At 42.3% G+C, this 21,231-nt stretch overlaps 1 protein-coding gene across 2 annotated transcripts in view; it reads left to right on the forward strand.

Annotated features, from left to right (window-relative positions):
- PCSK2 (proprotein convertase subtilisin/kexin type 2) overlaps nt 1-14,451 on the forward strand; it is a 256,020-nt gene extending 241,569 nt beyond the window's left edge. For both annotated transcript variants that reach the window (XM_044291434.1, XM_044291435.1), the window contains 2 exons: nt 474-701; nt 13,965-14,451. In XM_044291434.1, coding sequence (XP_044147369.1) covers nt 474-701; nt 13,965-14,451 — 715 coding nt within the window. The remainder of the gene's footprint in view (nt 1-473; nt 702-13,964) is intronic.
- Nucleotides 14,452-21,231: the final 6,780 nt, after the last annotated feature.

Below are 21,231 nucleotides of genomic sequence, written 5' to 3' on the forward strand. Positions count from 1 at the left end.
CTTTTTTCCTATGCAGGGTGGTCGTAACCATGGGAACTTTCTCTGCGTAATAAATACTATTTGCTGAAGTGCAAAAACCCTATAAGGCTTGGGCTACATGGCAATCTTGGTCACAACAGTGGTTGCGCAAGACAAGGATCGCTGTGTAGTTGTACAGCCATAGAAATCAAGTCGGTCACAGAGCGACTTGTAAGTTGCCACGACCGCAAGCCCAAAAAGAGTAAAAAAAATCCAGCAAGATTGGATTTCTTCGCAGCAGCTTGTGAGCCACTTTGCGACTATTCATTTCTATGGCTGCTCTGCAACACAGCAATCCTTGTGATGACCATGTAGAACTAGCTTAACTGTAGTCATACCTGCCTTTTTGGGGTTGAGTAGACTTACTTATAAGAAGCAAATATATCATACATCCATGAATCCAGTTAATTAGCAAATCTTGTTTCAATATGGCCATGTTATTTTTCTTATTATAGCCCAGGTCTCACCTGGAGAGATTTACAACACCTGACAGTACTGACATCCAAAAGGAATCAGCTACATGATGAAGTTCATAAGTGGCGGAGAAATGGTGTTGGCTTGGAGTTTAACCACTTGTTCGGTTATGGTGTTCTTGATGCTGGTTCCATGGTTAAAATGGCACGAGAATGGAAAACTGTGCCTGAGAGATTTCATTGTATTGGAGGATCGATACAGGAGCCAAGGTAGGTGTATTACTTATCCAATTGTGCTCTACTGTTGGGAAAGCAACTTCTTCAGCTATCTGCTAGATGTAGCTTCTAGGCTGAACAATTTAATATCATTGGAACAGATATACTGTATTCAAATACCTTTATTTTGTGCCAGAGTATTGCACCTTCACCATTTATAGTTATTGCCAAATGTATTATTTGGATTGTTAAATGTGTCTAAATCTGTGATGTTTGAGAAAGTAGCGAAGGCAAGATGTGACACAATGAATCAGCCATAGGGCTTTATCTATCAGCATTATCTATATCACTAGAGATAAGCAAAGTTCTTAAAATTTCGATTCGGCTGCCTCGCCAAATTTTACAAAAAAACTTGCTTCGTGGCCAATTACTTCGTCACAAAGCAGTAAAAAATAATTATATTGTACATACAGTTGCAAGAAAAAGTATGTGAACCCTTTGGAATGATATGGATTTCTGCACAAATTGGTCATAAACTGTGATCTGATCTTCATCTAAGTCACAACAATAGACAATCACAGTCTGCTTAAACTAATAACACACAAATAATTAAATGTTACCATGTTTTTATTGAACACACCATGTAAACATTCACAGTGCAGGTAGAAAAAGTATGTGAACCCTTGGATTTAATAACTGGTTGAACCTCTTTTGGCAGCAATAACTTCAACTAAGCATTTCCTGTAGTTGCAGATCAGACGTGCACAACGGTCAGGAGTAATTCTTGACCATTCCTCTTTACAGAACTGTTTCAGTTCAGCAAAATTCTTGGGATGTCTGGTGTGAATCGCTTTCTTGAGGTCATGCCACAGTATCTCAATCAGGTTGAGGTCAGGACTCTGACTGGGCCACTCTAGAAGGCGTATTTTCTTCTGTTTAAGCCATTCTGTTGTTGATTTACTTCTATGCTTTGGGTCGTTGTCCTTTTGCAACATCCATCTTCTGTTGAGCTTCAGCTGGTGGACAGATGGTCTTAAGTTCTCCTGCAAAATGTCTTGATAAACTTGGGAATTAATTTTTCCTTCGATGATAGCAATCCGTCCAGGCCCTGACGCAGCAAAGCAGCCCCAAACCATGATGCCCCCGCCACCATACTTCACAGTTTGATGAGGTTTTGATGTTGGTGTGCTATGCCTATTTTTCTCCACACATAGTGTTGTGTGTTTCTTCCAAACAACTCAACTTTGGTTTCATCTGTCCACAGAATATTTTGCCCGTACTGCTGTGGAACATCCAGGTGCTCTTGTGCAAACTGTAAACGTGCAGCAATGTTATTTTTGGACAGCAGTGGCTTCCTCTGTGGTATCCTCCTATGAAATCCATTGTTGTTTAGATTTTTACGTATCGTAGATTCGCTATCAGGGATGTTAGCATATGCCAGAGACTTTTGTAAGTCTTTAGCTGACACTCTAGGATTCTTCTTCACCTCATTGAGCAGTCTGCGCTGTGCTCTTGCAGTCATCTTTACAGAATGGCCACTCCTAGGGAGAGTAGCAGCAGTGCTGAACTTTATTTATAGACAATTTGTCTTACCGTAGACTGATGAACAGCAAGGCTTTTGGAGATACTTTTATAACCCTTTCCAGCTTTATGCAAGTCAACAATTATTAATCGTAGGTCTTCTGAGAGCTCTTTTGTGCGAGGCATCATTCACAACAGGCAATGCTTCTTGTGGAAAGGAAACCCAGAACTGGTGTGTGTTTATTATAGGGCAGGGCAGCTGTAACCAACACCTCCAATCTCATCTCATTGATTGGACTCCAGTTGGCTGACACCTCACTCCAATTAGCTCTTGGAGATGTCATTAGTCTAGGGGTTCACATACTTTTTCCACCTGCACTGTGAATGTTTACATGGTGTGTTCAATACAAACATAGTAACATTTAATTATTTGTGTGTTATTAGTTTAAGCAGACTGTGATTGTCTATTGTTGTGACTTAGATGAAGATCAGATCACATTTTATGACCAATTTGTGCAGAAATCCATATCATTCCAAAGGGTTCACATACTTTTTCTGGCAACTGTATCTCATCTATTTGAGCATAAAGAGGTCGCCGAGGCATCTTGCTTGAAGATCCAGCACGAAATTATGCGTGGTGCGTGATGACGTCATCATGCTGGACGGTATGGGGAAGTCATACATCACCTCACATGAGATTTTGTGCGGGATCTTCAAGCAAGATGGCCCGATGGTCTCTTCACGCTCAAATGGATGAGGTGAGTATGATTTTTCTTATTTTTACCACCATTTCAGGGAAAATTAATTAGATACCACTAAGCACATGGAAATTCGGCTTCGCAGCAAATTAAATTTTCCCTGAAATTCGGATGGAAGTCCACTTCGGGTACACCGATTCGCTCAACACTATATATTACCTTGGAGCTTGTATAGCTCTTGTCCAAAACATTTAAACATTTGGCAAAAATTGCCTATGCCTGCGCATGAGCAAGATGCACAATAGGTTTCTACATAAAATTTTGGAACAAAAGTTCTTGTGTCGAGCATGTCATGAAGGAAGGAATATTGTGGTGAATAGACGTCATATATTTGGTGCAACAAGCTTGTTTCACAAATTCTGGCACAAATTAAAACGCTTTCCAGGCACAGTAGAGTTAAAGGGGTCTCTATAATTATGTTTTATGACAATGTCAATAAAATATGTTTTTAATTCATGATGACATGGTTCCAGGAGAAAATAATTGGTATTTCACATTCATGTCAAAGCAGAGAAACACCCACCGCTTCAATGGAGTCTCACACTAAGCGGTCGATTACCACTCAGCCATATGACTCTAATTAAACTAATAAGACTGCACTGTCTAGTCAAGGGATGGCACTCTAGGTGTTGCAAAACTACAACTCCCACCATGCTTTGCTGTAGGCTGATAGCTGTAGGCAGTCTGGGCATGCTGGGAGTTGTAGTTTTGCAACAGTTGGAGAACCTCAGGTTGGCCATCCCTGGTCTAGTCGGTCAGCATTGCTAATGGCTGTGCAACACCTTCAATACTGTGTGGCCATTAACAATAAATAACGTGTAGTCTCATTAGTTTAATTAGAGCCCTACGACCGCACGGTGCTCATATGCAGCGAGGCAAGCACCACACGAACATATAGTGTGGTCGTACCTTGTGAATGGGACGCAATGATGCCCAACAACTAGGAATTCCCCATTAATTTGTTTACATCTTTTTGACTTGTCATGCAAGCTAATTAGGTGAAAACCCCAAAAATTGCACTGGTGTTGCCATAGAGGATGCAGAGCTTGATGGCCCAAGTCTTAGCCTGCAGGCTAGTAAGCCATCTGCAGCCATAGAGGAGAGCAACTCTGTAAGAAAGCAGACTAGAGTGATCACATTAAATATACAATTCTGGCTATATAAATAAAAACTCTAATATCATCATGTAGTGAGATCTCACTGGTGGTCAGCAGGTGAGAAAATGTATAGCCTTTCTCTAAAAGGTTAAAGGCGTTGTCTCACTTCAGCAAGTGGTATTTATCATGTAGAGAAAGTTAATACAAGCCACTCACTAATGTATTGTGACTGTCCATATTGCTTCCTTTGCTGGCTGGATTCATTTTTCCATCACATTATACACTGCTCGTTTCCATGGTTACAGACCACCAAATCCATCAGTGGTGGTCGTGCTTGCACACTATAGGAAAAATCGTCATTGTCTCTGGTGGCCGGGACCATGGGAGCGCACATAGGCTAGTTTTTTTCCTATATTGTGCAAGCATGGCCACCGCTGCTGGATTGCAGGGTGGTCTGTAACCATGGAAACGAGCAGAGTAAAATGTGATGTAAAAATGAATCCAGTCAGCAAAGGAAGCAATATGGATAATAACAATACATTAGTAAGTGGCTTGCATTAACTTTCTCTACATACTAAATGCCACTTACTGAAGTGAGACAACCCCTTTAATTAAAATAAGAATTGTACTCTCAAGAACATAATTTACAATGTTAAAGATGGTGGGGGAGATTTATCAAAACTAGTGTAAAGGAAACTGGCTTACCAATCAGATTTCACCTATCATTCTTCAGAACTCCTTTTTAGTAATGAAAAGTGGAATCTGGTTGCTATGGACAACTAAGCCATTTTTCCTTTATACTAGTTTTGATAAATCTCCTCCAGTATGTTAACAGTTAGTGTTGAGCGAATCGAACTGTCCGAAGCGGACTTTGATCCAAATTTCAGAGAAAATTTGATTTGCCATGTAGCCGAATTTCCTCGTGCTTCGTGGAAATGAATTAATTTTCCCTGAAAAGGGGTAAAAAAAAATCATACTCAACTTATCTGAGTGCAAAAGGCCTGTCATCGCCATCTTGATTAAAGAGCCTGCACAAAATCTCATGCATGTTAACATATGACGTCACCACGCCGGCCAATGTGATGATGTCATTGTGCGCCTCTCAAGATTTGTGCGCTGAATCTACAATCAAGATGGAGGCGAGCATCATGCTTGACAAAGGGGGTGGACCACCAAAACGTGGCTACATGCTTGCTAGGCATTACCTGCGCTGAACCTCATAAGGACTCATGCACAAAGTACTTTATTGTTAAGTATGGTTCTTGAGAGTCACTTTAAGAGTACAGTCCCCTAAGAGATAGGGTTGTCCTTACTCAGCATCTCCTAGCTGTCCACTTCATCTGGTTATACATGGATATAGAGCATTATAAATTATAGTTTAGAGGGGAGAAGGGGGGGGGGGGGCTTTAATGGACTGCTATAGCTGCCTGTGCAAAAAGGTCACATTGTAATAGTACATTACCCAGTAATACCTAATAATTTGCTTAAATTCTTTTAGTGAAATTTTATCTCATAAACCTGTATTATTTACTCCGAGTACTTAAAATCCTGGCTCCAGGGAATTACATTGCAGCTTCCATTAACATTTGATTCAGTCATACTATGGATAATTGTTTTTCCCCTCCTCATAGACTTGCAGAGCAGATTCTATATATAGTCTCCTCAATTCGGCCTCCTCTGTTGTGCACCTTGGCAACCCTGTCAATTAGTGCGGAGAAGCTGGGTAGCCTTCAGTGTCTGCAACCAGTGTTGTCAGCTGCTCCATTAATATTTAAAATGCTTATTTCATCATTGCTAGGATTATAAACAGGAAAATGTATTGCGGAAAAGAAGATTATACTCCAACTCATACAATATGTAACGTGTAATTATGTGTCAAATGCTCAATCTTCTAGAATACAGGAAAATAATAAAAGAAACAGGAGAAATGGCTGTATGCAATGTAAGAGCAGCATGATAAAATGATGCAAAAAGGACAACCTCTAAGGCCGGGTTCGCATCACCGTTTTGTTTTCCATTCTTCTGATCCGTCAGAAGAACAGGAAAAAAAAATGCCCCTGTATTTTGAGGATCCGCTGTGTTTATTTTTCGTTTGTTTTTCTCAGTTCAGTCAGAGATAGTTATTTTAAATGGGAAAAGAAGTCTTGCGTGGTGGACTTTTTCTCTCATCTAAAATAACGGATCTCTGACAGAACTGGCAAAAATGGATGCAAAATGAGCACAACGGATGCTCAAAATAAAGATTTCCTGTTATTCTGACAGATCAGAAAAATGGAAAAAAAACTGTGATGTGAACTGTAATAATAAATACAAAACATAAATCACATTAAATAACCCTGACGAGGGAGGTCCTAGAAGCCCCAAAATTATCATCCATGAAAACCAATATGGCAATTCCATCTTGCCTCCAGCCGTAGAACGCCAGCTCGGAGACACCAACTGATGGACGCCACCCCGAACCAACCAATTGCCCAACTATGAGAGTCCAGACCCACCATTGAGGCCCTACCATTATCCAGTACCATCCCAAACCACCAGCTACGAGGACCTCTCACCACCAACAATGCACAGCTTGAACCCTACTACCCACAAGCTTGCGCGTTCCTCCACAACTTTAACGCCCTCTCAGTACCTCCCTGCAGACCCAGGGACCACAGGTTGATAACCACTGCATTGAGGTGCACTCCATCAGCTCTCCAAAATCCACCACTACCTGACTCCAACTCGGAATGCCTGACCGCCACAGCCCCGTTCCTGGCCATGAACCTCCCAATTGCCCTGTTTGCCTTTATTCTCGCCTTATTAATGCGCTCCACTGATCTCGCCTCCCGCCAACTCTTACAAGGCACTATATTCGACCACACTGTTACCAGAGCCAAGAAAAGGACCACAAACGCAATAGATCAAACTTTATGTCCCTGATCAGCTCCCTACACGGCCGCAAGTCATTTCCCCCGACATGTAACACTAAGATGTCAGGGGGCGATCTAAATGTGCAAAACCATGCACTTCCTGCAAGACACTACCCTATAACATGCCTCTGGACTCGAGCCACCTTACTACTGCGACATACCTCTCAAAAACCAATTGGCACCCGTTCGGCCGCACATCTGCCCTCAGAGCACCTCAAAAAACAAACGAGTGCCCTAGAATCCAAACCAGCGCCGTGTGACCCCCTGAAACGCAAAAAAACAAAAAAAGAGCCAGATTAAACAACAACACCACTTAACGATTACTATTCCCCTAACCTAACATATGACTTGAAACGGGCTGATTTCCATTTAGCAATCCTTTTAATTACTTTGTTGCTTATATCTAGCCTAGCTGCTTCAGTTGCTGCACCGATCCTGAAGAAATGACCCATGAAATCCCTTGAATCCATTCCCAAAACTCGCAAGCACTTCTTAAAAACTGCCACGAACTGAACGCAACAAGAACGACCCATCTTCATGCCTAAGCAGGGGGCCACCCACAGAACTTGTGCCCCTCCTTTATTCCTGCAAACACCTAACCGGACATAACAAGCACCCAGGAACCACAAATAAACTAACACTGCAACCTCTACCCTCCATATTTATTTATTTTTTTATTTTATGCACTTATATAGCGCTGCTATATTCCACAGCGCTTTACAGACATTAGCATGCAACTGTCCCCAATGGGGCTCACAATCTAAGGATATCTGTTTTAGATACTTGAATCAGTACCATGACCCTGTCATGATAAAGGTCTACATCCTCTCCATTCAAACCACCTGCACACCGAACATATTTGCACACTAACTCACTCAATCTAAACACACCGAAAAACTCCAGTGAAAACGCAAATTTAAATAACTGCACTTTGCTTGCTGACCTGCACACCAAACCCACATGAAAACCAATCCGTAACAGCAGTGCAAATGACACAGGCCTCCTTCTAACCTCTGCTCGCTTCCCCCTTCTCTAACCCCTCGATACTTGCCGAACCAGAAAGGTTTTAGTAACATCCGGTAAACCCCATAATTTAAAGCCAAAAGCCAAACCCGCCATACAACTATTCAGCTGCGCCACCGACCAGCCTTGTTCTCTGGCATTTCCCAAAAATAATAACAATGGTATTTCCCCTTCATCCACCCTCACTCCCAATTCCTCACACCACTGTTCCCAATTGCGCCACGCCTTACGATAAGGTGCCCATGTACCCGCACTCAAGGAGTCCTGCAAAAGACCCTCTACTGTACCTCCAGGAGCTCCCACAGGGACTCCGGACACACCAAACCTTCTGTATCCGCCTCTGGGGCCAGCTGCCAAAACCGCTCCCACTGCGAACGAGAAAGTGCATCCGCAATGCTATTAGAAACCCCAGGCACAATCCAAGCATTAAGCGATAGACAACGTAACCAAATGTTGTAATAACCGAACCACTGGAGGTGATAAAGCAGTCAAACCATTGATCGCTTGCACCACCCCCAGATTGTCGCAATGAAAACAAATCTTCTTATTTCTAAATTTCTCACCCCATAGCTCGACTACCAAGACTATCGGAAAGAGCTCTATAAGAGCCAAATTCCACACCCAACCTCTTAAAACCTAAGACTCCGGCCATCTCCCTGCACACCACTGCCCGTGACAATACACCCCGTAACCACCACCCCCCGCTGCATCCGAAAATAACTTAAAATCAAAAATGTCAATGGTATCCCCCATAACCAACGCTCTGCCATTAAATTACCTCAAAAAACCCTCCCACACCGCTAAGTCGCCCTTCAATTCCCGACCTAACCTAATAAAAAGATGTGGAGCAACCACCCCCGCTGTGGCAGACAAAAAATCTGACCCATCGGGATAATCCAACAAGCAAAATTCAACTTCCCCAACAGGGATTGTAAATCCCTCAATCGTATTTTTGGTGCCCCAGCGCTTTCTCCACCACATCCCTCAAATCCCTCACCTTGTCCTCTGGCAGCCGGCACTCCATTTTCACTGTATCTATGACTATACCTAAAAAACTCATTCTGTAGTCGGACCCACCTTCTTCCCTTCCGCTAGCGGCACCCCAAACGACTCAAAAACCGACTGTAACGTCGACAACAATAACGAACAAACCCGCGACCCCGCCGGACCTAAACAGAGAAAATCGTCTAGAAAATGTATAATGGAAGAACACCCTGACACATCCACCATCACCCATTCCAGGAAGGAACTAAACGCTTCGAAATATGCGCACGACACCGAGCAGCCCATCGGCAAACACCTATCATCAAAATACCCACCATCCTAAAAGCAACCCAACAAATGTAAACTATCTGGGTTAACGGGTAAAAGATGAAATGCCGCCTCAATGTCCTTTTTTGCCAATAAGGTCCCCGAACCCAATTTTCGCACCCAAGCCAAATCCGCGTCAAAGGAAGTATATACCACAGAACAAAGCTCAGGATCTATACTCTCATTGACCGACGCCCCTTTTGGAAACAATAAATGGTGAATGAGCCGAAATTTATTTGGCTCCTTTTTGGGCACTACCCCCAACAGGGAAACCCGTAAGTTACCCAATGTTGGATCCGAAAAAATCCCATCCATCCGCCCCAACGCAACTTCCTTAGCCAATTTATCGGACACCACCTTCGGGTGCTCTAACGCCGAGCGCAGTTTTTTTCTAACAGCAACTACCAGCAACGAAGTCGACGGGATACTAAACCCCCACGTGAAACCACTCCTTAAGAAGTCTGCCGCTTGCTGATCAGGGTATCTACTTAGATACCGTTCCATCCTTTCCACCCGAACTGGAGTCAGTTCCTTTTGCAGAGGACTCACCCCCTTTTCGTCTGCCACCCTTTAAGCAGCGGTTGGCCCCATGACTTCCTCCGCATAATGAACACTCATGCTTGAATTTGCATTTAGCCCCAAACTTGCAGCTCCCTTCGTTAAACAGGAAGAACAAGCCCTTGGAAGATGCCGCTGCAAAACTGGACTGATTCGACCCCCCCCCCCCCCCCGGTTTCCCCCCGAACGGACTGCCTAGGCCTCACCGCCGCCATGACCCTCATCCACAACCCAATGTCCTTGTGGTCCCACCGAATGCTAGGGCAGACTGCCTTCCTCTGTCTAAATTGCTCGCCATACCCGAGCCAACCCAAACCCCCATAGACCCTGTAAGCCTCCCCTATCGCATCCAAATGGCAGAAAAGCGCCGAACAACATTCCAGCAACTTTTCCCCAATCACACTTGATAAAATAGCGAATGCCTGCAACCAATTCGCGAAAGTGCGCGGGATCAAACGATACTGATGCTTTTCCTCATCCTCCTTTTTACCCTCATCCTTCTTACTCCTATCTAAATTAAAACGCTCTAAGGGGAGAAGAGAACTAATATCTACATATTCCCTTTCCAAATCCACTCCCGCACCTCCTGCTTCAAATGCGTGCCTAATGGGCCTTCAAAGCAGACATACACTTCCCCTCTCGCCACATCGTCCACCCTAGGCCTGTCATCCTGCTAGCCTGCCTGAGTTTGTACTGATACCGAACCCCCAGCCCTAGGTGCCGACCACCCTGCCGCACCACTGACCCCTATACCAACACCCCATGCCTGTAGCGAAGCTGCACCTGACACCCCTAACCCAGAACCCCAACCCACCAACCCACACAATAATTGCTCCAAACCCCCAATTAATTTTTTTTTTGCGGCCCCCCAAACCCGCCCGCCCCTGGGCAGTTAACTAGTGAACATAGTGACCCCAATGCGGTCTCACCTGGCTGCCCGGGCACTGTGAACCCCGCAGCCGTTGGTCCTGATTCCAGCCGCTTGTCACTGGACCCCACAGATGCATTACTTCTGGACGTCGTCACACTGCTGGCTAACTGTATCCCAACCTCCGCCATGCTGGATGCGCTCCTTGCTGACCAGGATCTTTCTTCTTCCTCCACGTGGGCGGGACCAACACCAATCTGTCCATCTGAATGGAGAGGCCTGTGTATGCCCCTGGCCTCACTGTGCACAGCCTTCATCTCCACTGCTGTTGCTCCCTCTCCCACACTGAGCAGGCCTCCCAGCCACCCCGCAGGGGGGGGGGAGCCTGCAATTCCTGCTCCTGCACCCATGCTGCTCGCCACTGGGGATGGGGGACTGGCCCCCTTGCCCTGAACTGGGTCCCCCCAGACTGTTTGGATTCCTCCCACGATGGGAGGCCATTGAAGGTGCCCGTCTGTAGTCTCCCCTGAGGGGCTCCTGACCCGGCGACGACCCTGGGCTAAGGCGCGCCGGCGGCCGTACCCGCCGCGGCAGTCTTGCGCATGGCTGCGGGCTAGCGATCCCCGCCGCCTCCCCATGCAACAGGGCTTCTACCTGCTCCTGTACCCATGTCGGACCACCGGCCTCTGCTGCCGCCCGCATTTGTTTCAACACCTCCTCCACTGCCTTGGGACATCCTCAAGAGAATGTAAGCCTGCAGTTCCCGCTCCTGGTCAAATTAAAATGGCGCCGGCCCCTCTACGCTCGCACCCTTATAAAACCTAAATCCGCCCGCAGCCCCACCCCCTCTAACTTCTCCTTCAACCCTTTGCTGGCCGGACCTTTGCCCCAAAACCCATCATGTTGGCCTCCCCTTACTAAAGTCCCAGTCCAGCCTCACTTTTTATAATGTTTCACTGCATGATGGAAGAGGCCAATTTCGAGGAAAGCGAGGAAAGCTGGGTAACAACCACTGCTGCAGCCAATTTTACGCCCATAGGAATTATCATTAGGTTTTAGCATTTCACCATCATTTCATCATCCTGAACAATTTAGTAATGGATGTGTCACTGAATAACTTTCTTTGGGTAGTAAATACTTAGCATACGGCAGTGCATACCTAAAGTCATAGGGGAGATTTATCAAGACTGGCATTTTCTAAACCAGTCTCTATCTCCTGTGTGCTGGAGTGAGATGTGTCTGGTTTATTAAGAGGCACATGTCTCCTAAAGCATTAGGCACATCTCTCGCTCTCTGTGTGCCATAAACTCAAATCTATGCCAACTATGGGCTGGTGTAGGCTTGAACTGTAACCCAATCCAGTTTCTAGTCTAAATTTTTGTAAATCCAGTGGGCCACTGTCTCTTCCTGCTAAGCCCCGCTACCTGGAGACTTTTGGAAACAACTGTCTCCAGCTGTCACCTTGTCTATGTCCTCTTGCAGCAGAGTCTGGTTGCCGGGGGGAACAGGGAGTGTGGGCAGGCCCTCGGAGACCTGGACTAGTGAGGGTGAGATCAGGGTGCATGGGCAGCAGCTCTGCCCAGCGTACAAACATCCCGGTGTGAGCTGCCTCTTCTCAGTATAAAGGTTGGCATTTGCAGAGTACTGATGCCGGTGAAATTCCTCTGGCTCCCCCTGCTGTTCTCTTGTGGTATTGCGCTTTACTTTGACTGGACCTCTGCATCTGGTATTGTGACTACATTTTATGGTTTCTAATGATTTGGTCTTATTGCTCTCCTGGTTTTTGAGTTCTGGTGTGTCTGGCTTCCTCGTTTTCTTTTGGCGTCCTTGGTAGTTTGTTGACTGACTCGTTTTTGACCCTGGTACTGTACGACTACTGTTATTGTGTTTGTTTTTTCCCTGTCTGTGAGTCGCTCCCTCACTTAGTAAAGGGACCGTCAACCAGTTGTGTGGTCACTGCGTAGGGTGACCATGTAAGTAGGCAGTGATTGTCGGTCTGGGAAGTTTTAGGGCTACACCATTCCTCTGTGTGCATGTTACTGAGTTGTCATACCCTGACACTGACACAGACTGCACTGCCACACTAAAAATAGTCCATTGTGTTGCAGCCACAAACTATATAAGTCACATATGTGTTAGGTACAGACATTTTCCGTGACTTATAGACCTGAGGTTGTCCACTCACTAGAGTATGGAGGAAATCAAAGTGCCCTGACTGCCAATGTATTTTATAAAGGCACCCATACACATTAGCGTATTGTCAGCCAAACTAGCCAAAAACGGTGGGTTCAGCCATCAGTCTAATGTGTATGGGGAGCTCCTGACTCTCCTCTGACAGTTGATGTTCGGGGAAAGAAGGATAGGTGACTGAATTTATTCTGTGGGAAGATAAGTCAGCCACTGAGAGCGCATACACGCGTCTTCAAAATGAAATTAACTTAATTGTATTTGGGGTAGTTGGGAGGGATATCTGTCGGCCAATCTTTCGGCCGACAGATATTGAATCTGTTTGATCAGTTCAAGATTAGGAAGGCTTGTATTTTTCAATTGTTTTCCTGTCTCTTCTTCCTTGTCTTTTTACAGTACAAAACCCAAACATGCTTTTAAGTGAATGTCCATCAGCATGTTGTGTTTGGGTCCAGCATACTGTGCTTCTAAATTGTCTAATATAGCTTTATAGCTAGCTGGAACTCTGTTTTTCCCTTAGACAGCTCCAAATACCCCATTTCCTTTCACATAATTAAAGAATAAATGATACAATCTGTCTGCTGGCAGCAACCACTAGGGGAGCTAAGAAGCTTGCAGCATACTGATTTATTATTTAGTTCAATGTCTAATTTGTATGCAGTATGTGTATAAGCTCCTGTAGTGCTGTCTGCAGGCAACTAGAAATTTATCTCTGTCTATGCTGGGTTCTTGCAACTTTGTATCAGTAAAATAAAGGATCGACGACTACAAAAAATATATATTAAGAAATGAATTTGAGCAAAATGTTGAACTTATTAAATTAAGCATAAGATGGTATTCAAGGGTAGACACAATTTTTAAGAAAAAGGCCAAAATGAACAGAAGACAGAAGTAGATTCAAATCTTTTTTTTCATTCTTTGCTCAGAATTAAGTGAATGTTTATCCAAGCCTCATACATCTCACCTAATCTTTAAAAAAAAAAATATTCTTAGGGTGGCTACTGTAATAACTGTTATCTAATGTTGTCTTTTTTCTGTTTTTATTCTTTTTTTTCTGTTTTATTATTTATTTTTTTTAACAGGAAAATACCTCCAGATGGAAAATTGGTTCTAACCCTTACAACAGATGCATGTGAAGGCAAGGAAAACTTTGTACGATACCTTGAACATGTCCAGGCTGTAATAACTGTAAACTCCACAAGGCGTGGTGACCTGAACATCAACATGACATCACCAATGGGAACCAAGTCCATCTTGCTGAGTCGTCGTCCTAGGGATGATGATTCCAAAGTGGGGTTTGATAAATGGCCCTTCATGACCACACACACATGGGGAGAGGACCCAAGAGGTACTTGGGTTCTTGAGATTGGGTTTGTTGGGAGCATGCCACAGAAAGGTGTTCTTAAAGAATGGACCCTGATGCTGCATGGAACTCAAAGTGCTCCCTACATAGACCAAATAGTTAGAGATTACCAGTCAAAATTAGCTATGTCAAAGAAAGAAGAGCTTGAAGAGGAACTGGATGAGGCCGTGGAGAGAAGCCTGAAAAGTCTATTAAACAAAAGCTAAAACTAATGCCGTCTTGCATGTCTGTGTTCTGTTTTCCTTTCCTGATTTTTCTCTTTCTGACTCTTAAATCTCTGTATAGGACACACTGGCTTCACAGTATCATATATTTTAAATATTTATAGCCATTTATTCCTTTATTTGGAATCAAATAATTAATCTAATTGTTTCTTGAATAAAAATAGAATTGCATTAGAAAATATAGGTAAAATAAAAAATACCCCCAACTATAAGATAATTGTGTAGAAATGTTAAAAAGAATACCTTAAATATTTTCTGGATAGTGAGAAAAATATTCTGTAGTTTAACCCTTATCTGCACCATGACATACAGTTACGTTGTGGTGCAGTGTAAGGAATATAGGCTCACGCACTGATGCAGATTCCACTCATTTAATCCAGCAAATGTTACAATCAATAACCATCACTTCATCTGTGGGGTAAGCAGAGGGAAGGGGCTCCCTCTGCTATTTAGGGAAGTTCCCAGCCCTGTCATGGCTAACTGCCTGAAAAGTTATGCCTGAGGCATAGCTTCTCAGGCAGAGTATTAGAATATAATGCTATTGTGGTCCATGGTACAAGCGATCAAAAGATCATATGTTCAAGTCTCCTGAGGGGACTAATAATTAGAGTCATAAAAGTTTCAAAAATAAGACAAATTTAAATGTACCTGTTTTTTCAATTTTGCCTAAAAAAATAAACGAAACAAACATGACAGGTATCACTGCATTTGAAATTTTCTGAACTATTGAAATATAAAACAATTTTTCCTATGCAGTGTACACGATAATGAAAAAAAATGCTTGTTTCACTATTTTTTAATCACATTGTCCCCCCAAAAGAAAAATAATAAAAAGTGATTAAAAAGTCATGTACATCAAAATGGTACTATTAAAAATGAGTTTGCCCCACACAAAAAAAAACAAGCCCTCCTACAACTCTCTAGGCAGAAATATGAGAAAAAGTTATGGCTGCCAGAAAATGTCGATACAAAGAAAAATTTTATTTTTTCAAAGTAGTAAAACATAAAAATAAACTATATAAATTTAGTATTGCTGTACTGCTGATCCGCAGAACAAGGTTGTCATATCATTAATGCCCAGTGAACGAAGTTAAAGCAAAACCCCCCAAAATTTTGCAAATGTGCAATTTTTTTTAGCGATCACTGCAAGGTAAATGCTCCTCGTGACCTCCCCATGCACATGCCTGCTAGGTTTCAGAGAAGTGTGTATGTGTTTTTAATTGTGGAGTGGGGTCAACCACTGCCCGACAGTGGCTTATCTGCTTTGAGAAAAAAAGATTGGACATGTTGATCCTCAACAATTCTAATCCTTTATTCCACTGACACAGGCTAAAAGATCATCCAATCTTTTCTAAAAATGGTGGGTTTGATTGATCTTGGTCCCATATCTATGGCCACTAGTGTTGATCGAGCACCAAAGTGCTCGTGTGCTTGAGTAGAACACTTTGCGATGCTCGGGTGCTACCGAGAACACAAGCACAATGAAAGTCAATGGAAGTCAATGGCAGAACCTCAGGCACCCCGTGTCTGGACTCTAGTTCGGCTTAGAAGTCCCTGCTCTGACTCCATATATAGCTATGTCCATATATGGAGTCAGTGCTTGGGGACACCTTGGTGTATTTAAATCTAATTTAGCCTGTATTTCAGAAAAGCTTCTGTATTAGAGGCAAGGCACTTAACCACTCAGCTATAGTAGCTGCATAGCCCGTTACAAAATAAAAATAAAAATATGAGACCTCTACTGTATTGTACTTCTACTGAGGACGATACATTAGAAGTTAATTTATTTATTAATTTTTTATTTATTTTTTGTGACTGGCTATGCAGCTATATAGTGTAGTGGTTAAAGAGGGCCTTTCACTTGTATAAGCTATGTGAACGGAGTATGCTGCCATATAGAGCGGCGCCCGGGGATCTCACTGCACTTACTATTATCCCCGGGCGCCGCTCCATTCCCCCGTTATAGGCTCCGGTACCTTTGCTTCTTAAGTTATAGTAGGCGGGTCTTCCCTTGTCCTGTGGGCGTCTCCTTCTCCTAGGCTGCAGCGCTGCCTGAGAGAAAAAAAACTCCCAGGCTGTGAGCTGTGCGCTGCGATTGGCCAGCGCTGCAGCCTAGGAGGAGATGCCCATAGGACAAGGGAAGACCCGCCTACTATAACTTAAGAAGCAAAGGTACCGGAGCCTATAACGGGGGAATGGAGCGGCGCCCGGGGATAATAGTAAGTGCAGTGAGATCCCCGGGCGCCGCTCTATATGGCAGCATACTCCGTTCACATAGCTTATACAAGTGAAAGGTCCTCTTTAAAGTTCTGTGCTGGGATGCAGAAGCTATGAGTTCAAATCCTGTCACAAACTTTTTCAGAAATAGGGGCTAAGCTTAATATATATATATATATATATATATATATATATATATACGTTTTTAGCTATAATATATTTAGACATATTATTATATATTTAGAATACATATTATATTAATATATGTAAATATATTATGGCTAAAACTTCAGTAGTAGTTTCCCACATAATATGCATTTATATATATCAGAAGTATAATTTAATATATACCTCTATTTCTAAAAAAGTTTGTGATGGGATTTGAACTAATAGCTTCTGCATCATAGCCCAGAACTTTAACCTCTACACTGTATAGCAGCACAGCCAGTTGCTTAAAAAAATATTAAAGACTTTTACTGTATAGGTCTCAGTAGAAGTACAGTACAGTAGTCTCATATTTTTTTTTTTTTTTTTTTTTTAAAGTAACTGGCTATGCAGATCTTACAGCTGAATGGTTTGGCCGAACTCCGTGATGTGCTGAGCATAGCGATGCTCGAGCCGAACTGGTGTTCGACCGAGCATGCTCGCTCAACACTAATGGCCACCTTAAGAGCCATTCTCAGTTGCCTACTATACTGTCCCTTTTATCTGTTTCCTCCCATCACTTTCAGTGTATAAAACCAGGGCAACGGAGAGACTTTGGACGCAAGACACATCTCACCGCTAAAAATGCGATAAGACTGTACTAGATAACATAATGAAAATAAATGCAATTGCATTGGGACTTACAAGTTGCTGCAAATGCAACCTGACAGTCACAGGAAATTGGATTCCTTGCGACCGTTAGGTCGCGATCGCAGCAATGAGTCGCAATGCTACACTATTCGCTTTCATTATATTGCAATGTCAATATGTGTGTGTGGCAGTCAAAGTCACTGTGCAGCCCCAGTCTTAATATAGCCATCGCTGCAGCTTGTAAAATATCTGCGCAACTTAAATCGCAATCTTCTAAAAATATTTATTAATTTAAATTCTTCTTTAATATTTTATTATAAATTCTCCAAGAGGAACTCATTTTACTGTAATGTCCAAGACTACTGCCAAATGTGCAATAAAATATCAGATAATGTAAGTACCACTGGTTTTATAAGTGTGGCGAAACAAAATTGAGATATTAAAGCACAATATATATTTTTTTCATTTTTGTATTGAATCATTATTAAATAACTTCTACAGTTTTCATACAATTAACACCTCATTGACTATTGTCTGAGCAAGTAATAGAAATACACTGGTTTAAACTGATGTTTCGTGGTACACCTAGTGCAGGAGCTGAAGGGACATGACTTGGTGCTCTTTGTGTCATGCACCGCCCCATCAGGCCCTGCGGTAAGAATAACACAAGGCATCAGATTTTCTGGAGTTTTACTTTAATGTAGGGTATTGCTATATTTCCTACTGAAAATTACGTCACATATCTTTAATGTAAAACATAATACGTGATGCCATATTCAGGTGCCACTTTCTCAAAGTAAAAAAAAAAAGGTATTTAACTTGGAGAGATTACAATAAACAAAAAATATGTATATGATTATTTGTATGAGAGGGTGACACACAGAAATTCACAAAAAAACGTGCAGCGTGCAATACGTGTGCATGTAAATGGACTGAATTTAAAATCATAAATTTTTTTTAGAACCAACACTCTCTGTATAAAAATATTTATCCTTCATTCCTCCTTTGTGAAAATTTTTAATTATCATGTACATTCATTTGCATTCTTGTAATCATGCAGTTCTATATTGGAAAACATTAAATAATATATAGCAGCAATTTTTAAATATGTTTCTTTATATTTGTTAGTTAAAACTTTTGGAAAAAAGTCTGATCGAATCACAAAATAATTTATTTGTGATACATATTTGTTGAGAGAGGATACAATCAAAAGAACATATTTTAAGCAAAAATTCCTAACTTATTTTTATAAATTAGCTGTCAAGATTTAGTGCATTATATTTATTTTTACAGCACCTTAGGGCTCTTTTACATGAGTGTATCTGAGACCCATGCATCTTGTAACTTCTTTTCTCCCCCAACTATGATAAGAAGGGGGAAAGAAGCACCACCACCACCCCTCCCCTGACTACAAAGCCCTTAAGTGGCATGACTTTGCAATAACTTGTATGGCGTGGTATGGATTATGTTCCGAGTATTCTAACATGTATTTATAAATGTAAAATCAACAATGAAATATTGAGATGTAGTGTTCAGGTTTTTCGTGTTCACTGCAAACAGTAAGTAGCAAGATAATTTGAAATTATTTAGCAGAATTACATTTTCAGATATGGCCTAAACTATAATGAATTTGAATTAGGATATATCTTAATGAATACGAACAAGTGAATTTGGACAACAAGTCTGTTTTCCATATGATGTTATTCATGCATTGAGAACTTACTTTTCTTCTGTTTTATCCTAGTTTTTCATGTTTTACTCTAACACCCATAATGCAGACTCTTTTAATGTGATTTTTGTTCTTTCTGAAGAGCATTTTCCTAATCTGTTCCTTTCAGTGGAAAAATTACATTTTGATTCAATTGATATTTGTCTGTGTTTATTGTACGTTATCTTACAAAACTCACAACTTATACACTTAAGCACAAACTTAGACACTTAAAGGGGCATTCCCATCACAGACAATGGGGGCATATCACTAGGATATGCCCCCATTGTCTGATATTTTTGGGTCCTACCTCTGGGACCCACACCTACGCAAAGAACAGAGCGGGAAGAGTGGTGGCTGGAGGACCACAGTTTCCCACCGCCAAGCACTCTCCCTGTACAAGTGAATGGGAGCACACAGCACTTGTGTGGCCACAGCTCCCATTCATTTCTATCTGGCCGACAGAAATAGTCGAGCCAGCGCTCGGCTATTTTCGGTGACCCTACAGAAATTAATGGAGGGCGGCTTTGCATGCACAATGCACCCTCCACATGTTTTGGGCCTCCGTTCTCAATGTAGGTGCGGGTCCCAGCAGTGAGATCCACACCTATCAGACAATGGGGGCATATCCTAGCGATATGCCCCCATTGTCTGTGATGGGAATAACCATTTAAACACAGACACATCTTTTTAGAAAGCAATAGCGGGCACACTGTGGAGCAAGAAGACATTAGACAACTCTTCTCAGTAGAGTGCGTAGATAAACAACTTAAATATTCCTCAGTATAGTTCTGTTAGCCACAGTGCTTGGTAGACCCAGTGCAAGGATTTTAGGAGGGACCCTTCCCAGCACCAGAATGAAAGTTGTATGCTGCATCATAGAGCTTCACTGTGTGTTATTTGAATCACTTCTTGGTATTTATAGTGACTTGCAGAGATAGTGATAATATTTGTTTCAGCGGCTATTTTTGCATAATTATAGTAAAACTGTCATATTGCTACTAAGAATCAAAAAATATACATCTCTCCTGCTGGCTCCACTGGGATGTACGGAATGTCTGTTATAAAAAGGGTCATATTCCAGCATCCTATTTCCAGATAAATGCAGTCTTTATTTCATCCAGTAAAAACAATCCAAACAGCAAAGTATACAGTACACAACCTATGCTTTTCGGACATGTTATTTGCCGTTACTCAAGGTCACCATATATACAGATGCAAGCTCTGGACATGAGACCTCACAGAGGACCTGTAACTGATTAAACATGAATGTTTAGCAACTATGTGCATTCCCCATGCAATAACAATTCTGGAGAATCTTTTCTTATGACTCTATGTTGTGTCATTCCTTTATTATTCCTGCAAAAAGTTATAAATAAATTGTTAAAAGCTTGCAATAAAAGTCCAGATGGGTGTTACCAGTTGGGGATGTGTTCCTGCACAATCTGACACTATCCAATCATTGCTGCCAGTGTCACATTATGCATCAATCATCCTGTTTGGGTGGGGAAATCAGGACTTTCAGGACTGTCTTTTCTAGGAATCCTGTCAGGATCTACTCTGCTTTTTTTTCCAGAAATCCTATATGAAATCATATAGACTAGTGTTGATCGAGCATGCTCAGCCAAACACCAGTTACCAATACTACATGTGCTTGAGCGCAATGCTCAAGTCTCTGCCCCGTACATTTGTTGGCTGCTACGCAGCCAATAAACGTGAAAGTAAGTACCGCCCTTCAATGTAAAGCAATGTTGGTTACTGACATTACAGTGATTGGCTGGCCGGAACGCGTCATCGGGTTCTATATAACACCCGATGACACGTATTCGGCTCAGTGTTAGTCAGGGAGAGCTGTGCTGAAGAAGGGAAAGATAGTGGAGGGAGTGAAATTATTATTATTTAAAAAAAAAAAATTGTCAGAGACCCAAAAGTTTTTTTAAGGACTATTGTGTGTGGCAGCAGAAATATATATTTTTGCGCAACCTGCGCTAAATTGCTAAAACTTTACAGACCCAAAAGTCTTTTTAAGGACTATTGTGTGT

The sequence above is a fragment of the Bufo gargarizans genome, chromosome 4, assembly GCF_014858855.1.
Source record: "Bufo gargarizans isolate SCDJY-AF-19 chromosome 4, ASM1485885v1, whole genome shotgun sequence".
Classification (NCBI taxonomy): domain Eukaryota; kingdom Metazoa; phylum Chordata; class Amphibia; order Anura; family Bufonidae; genus Bufo; species Bufo gargarizans.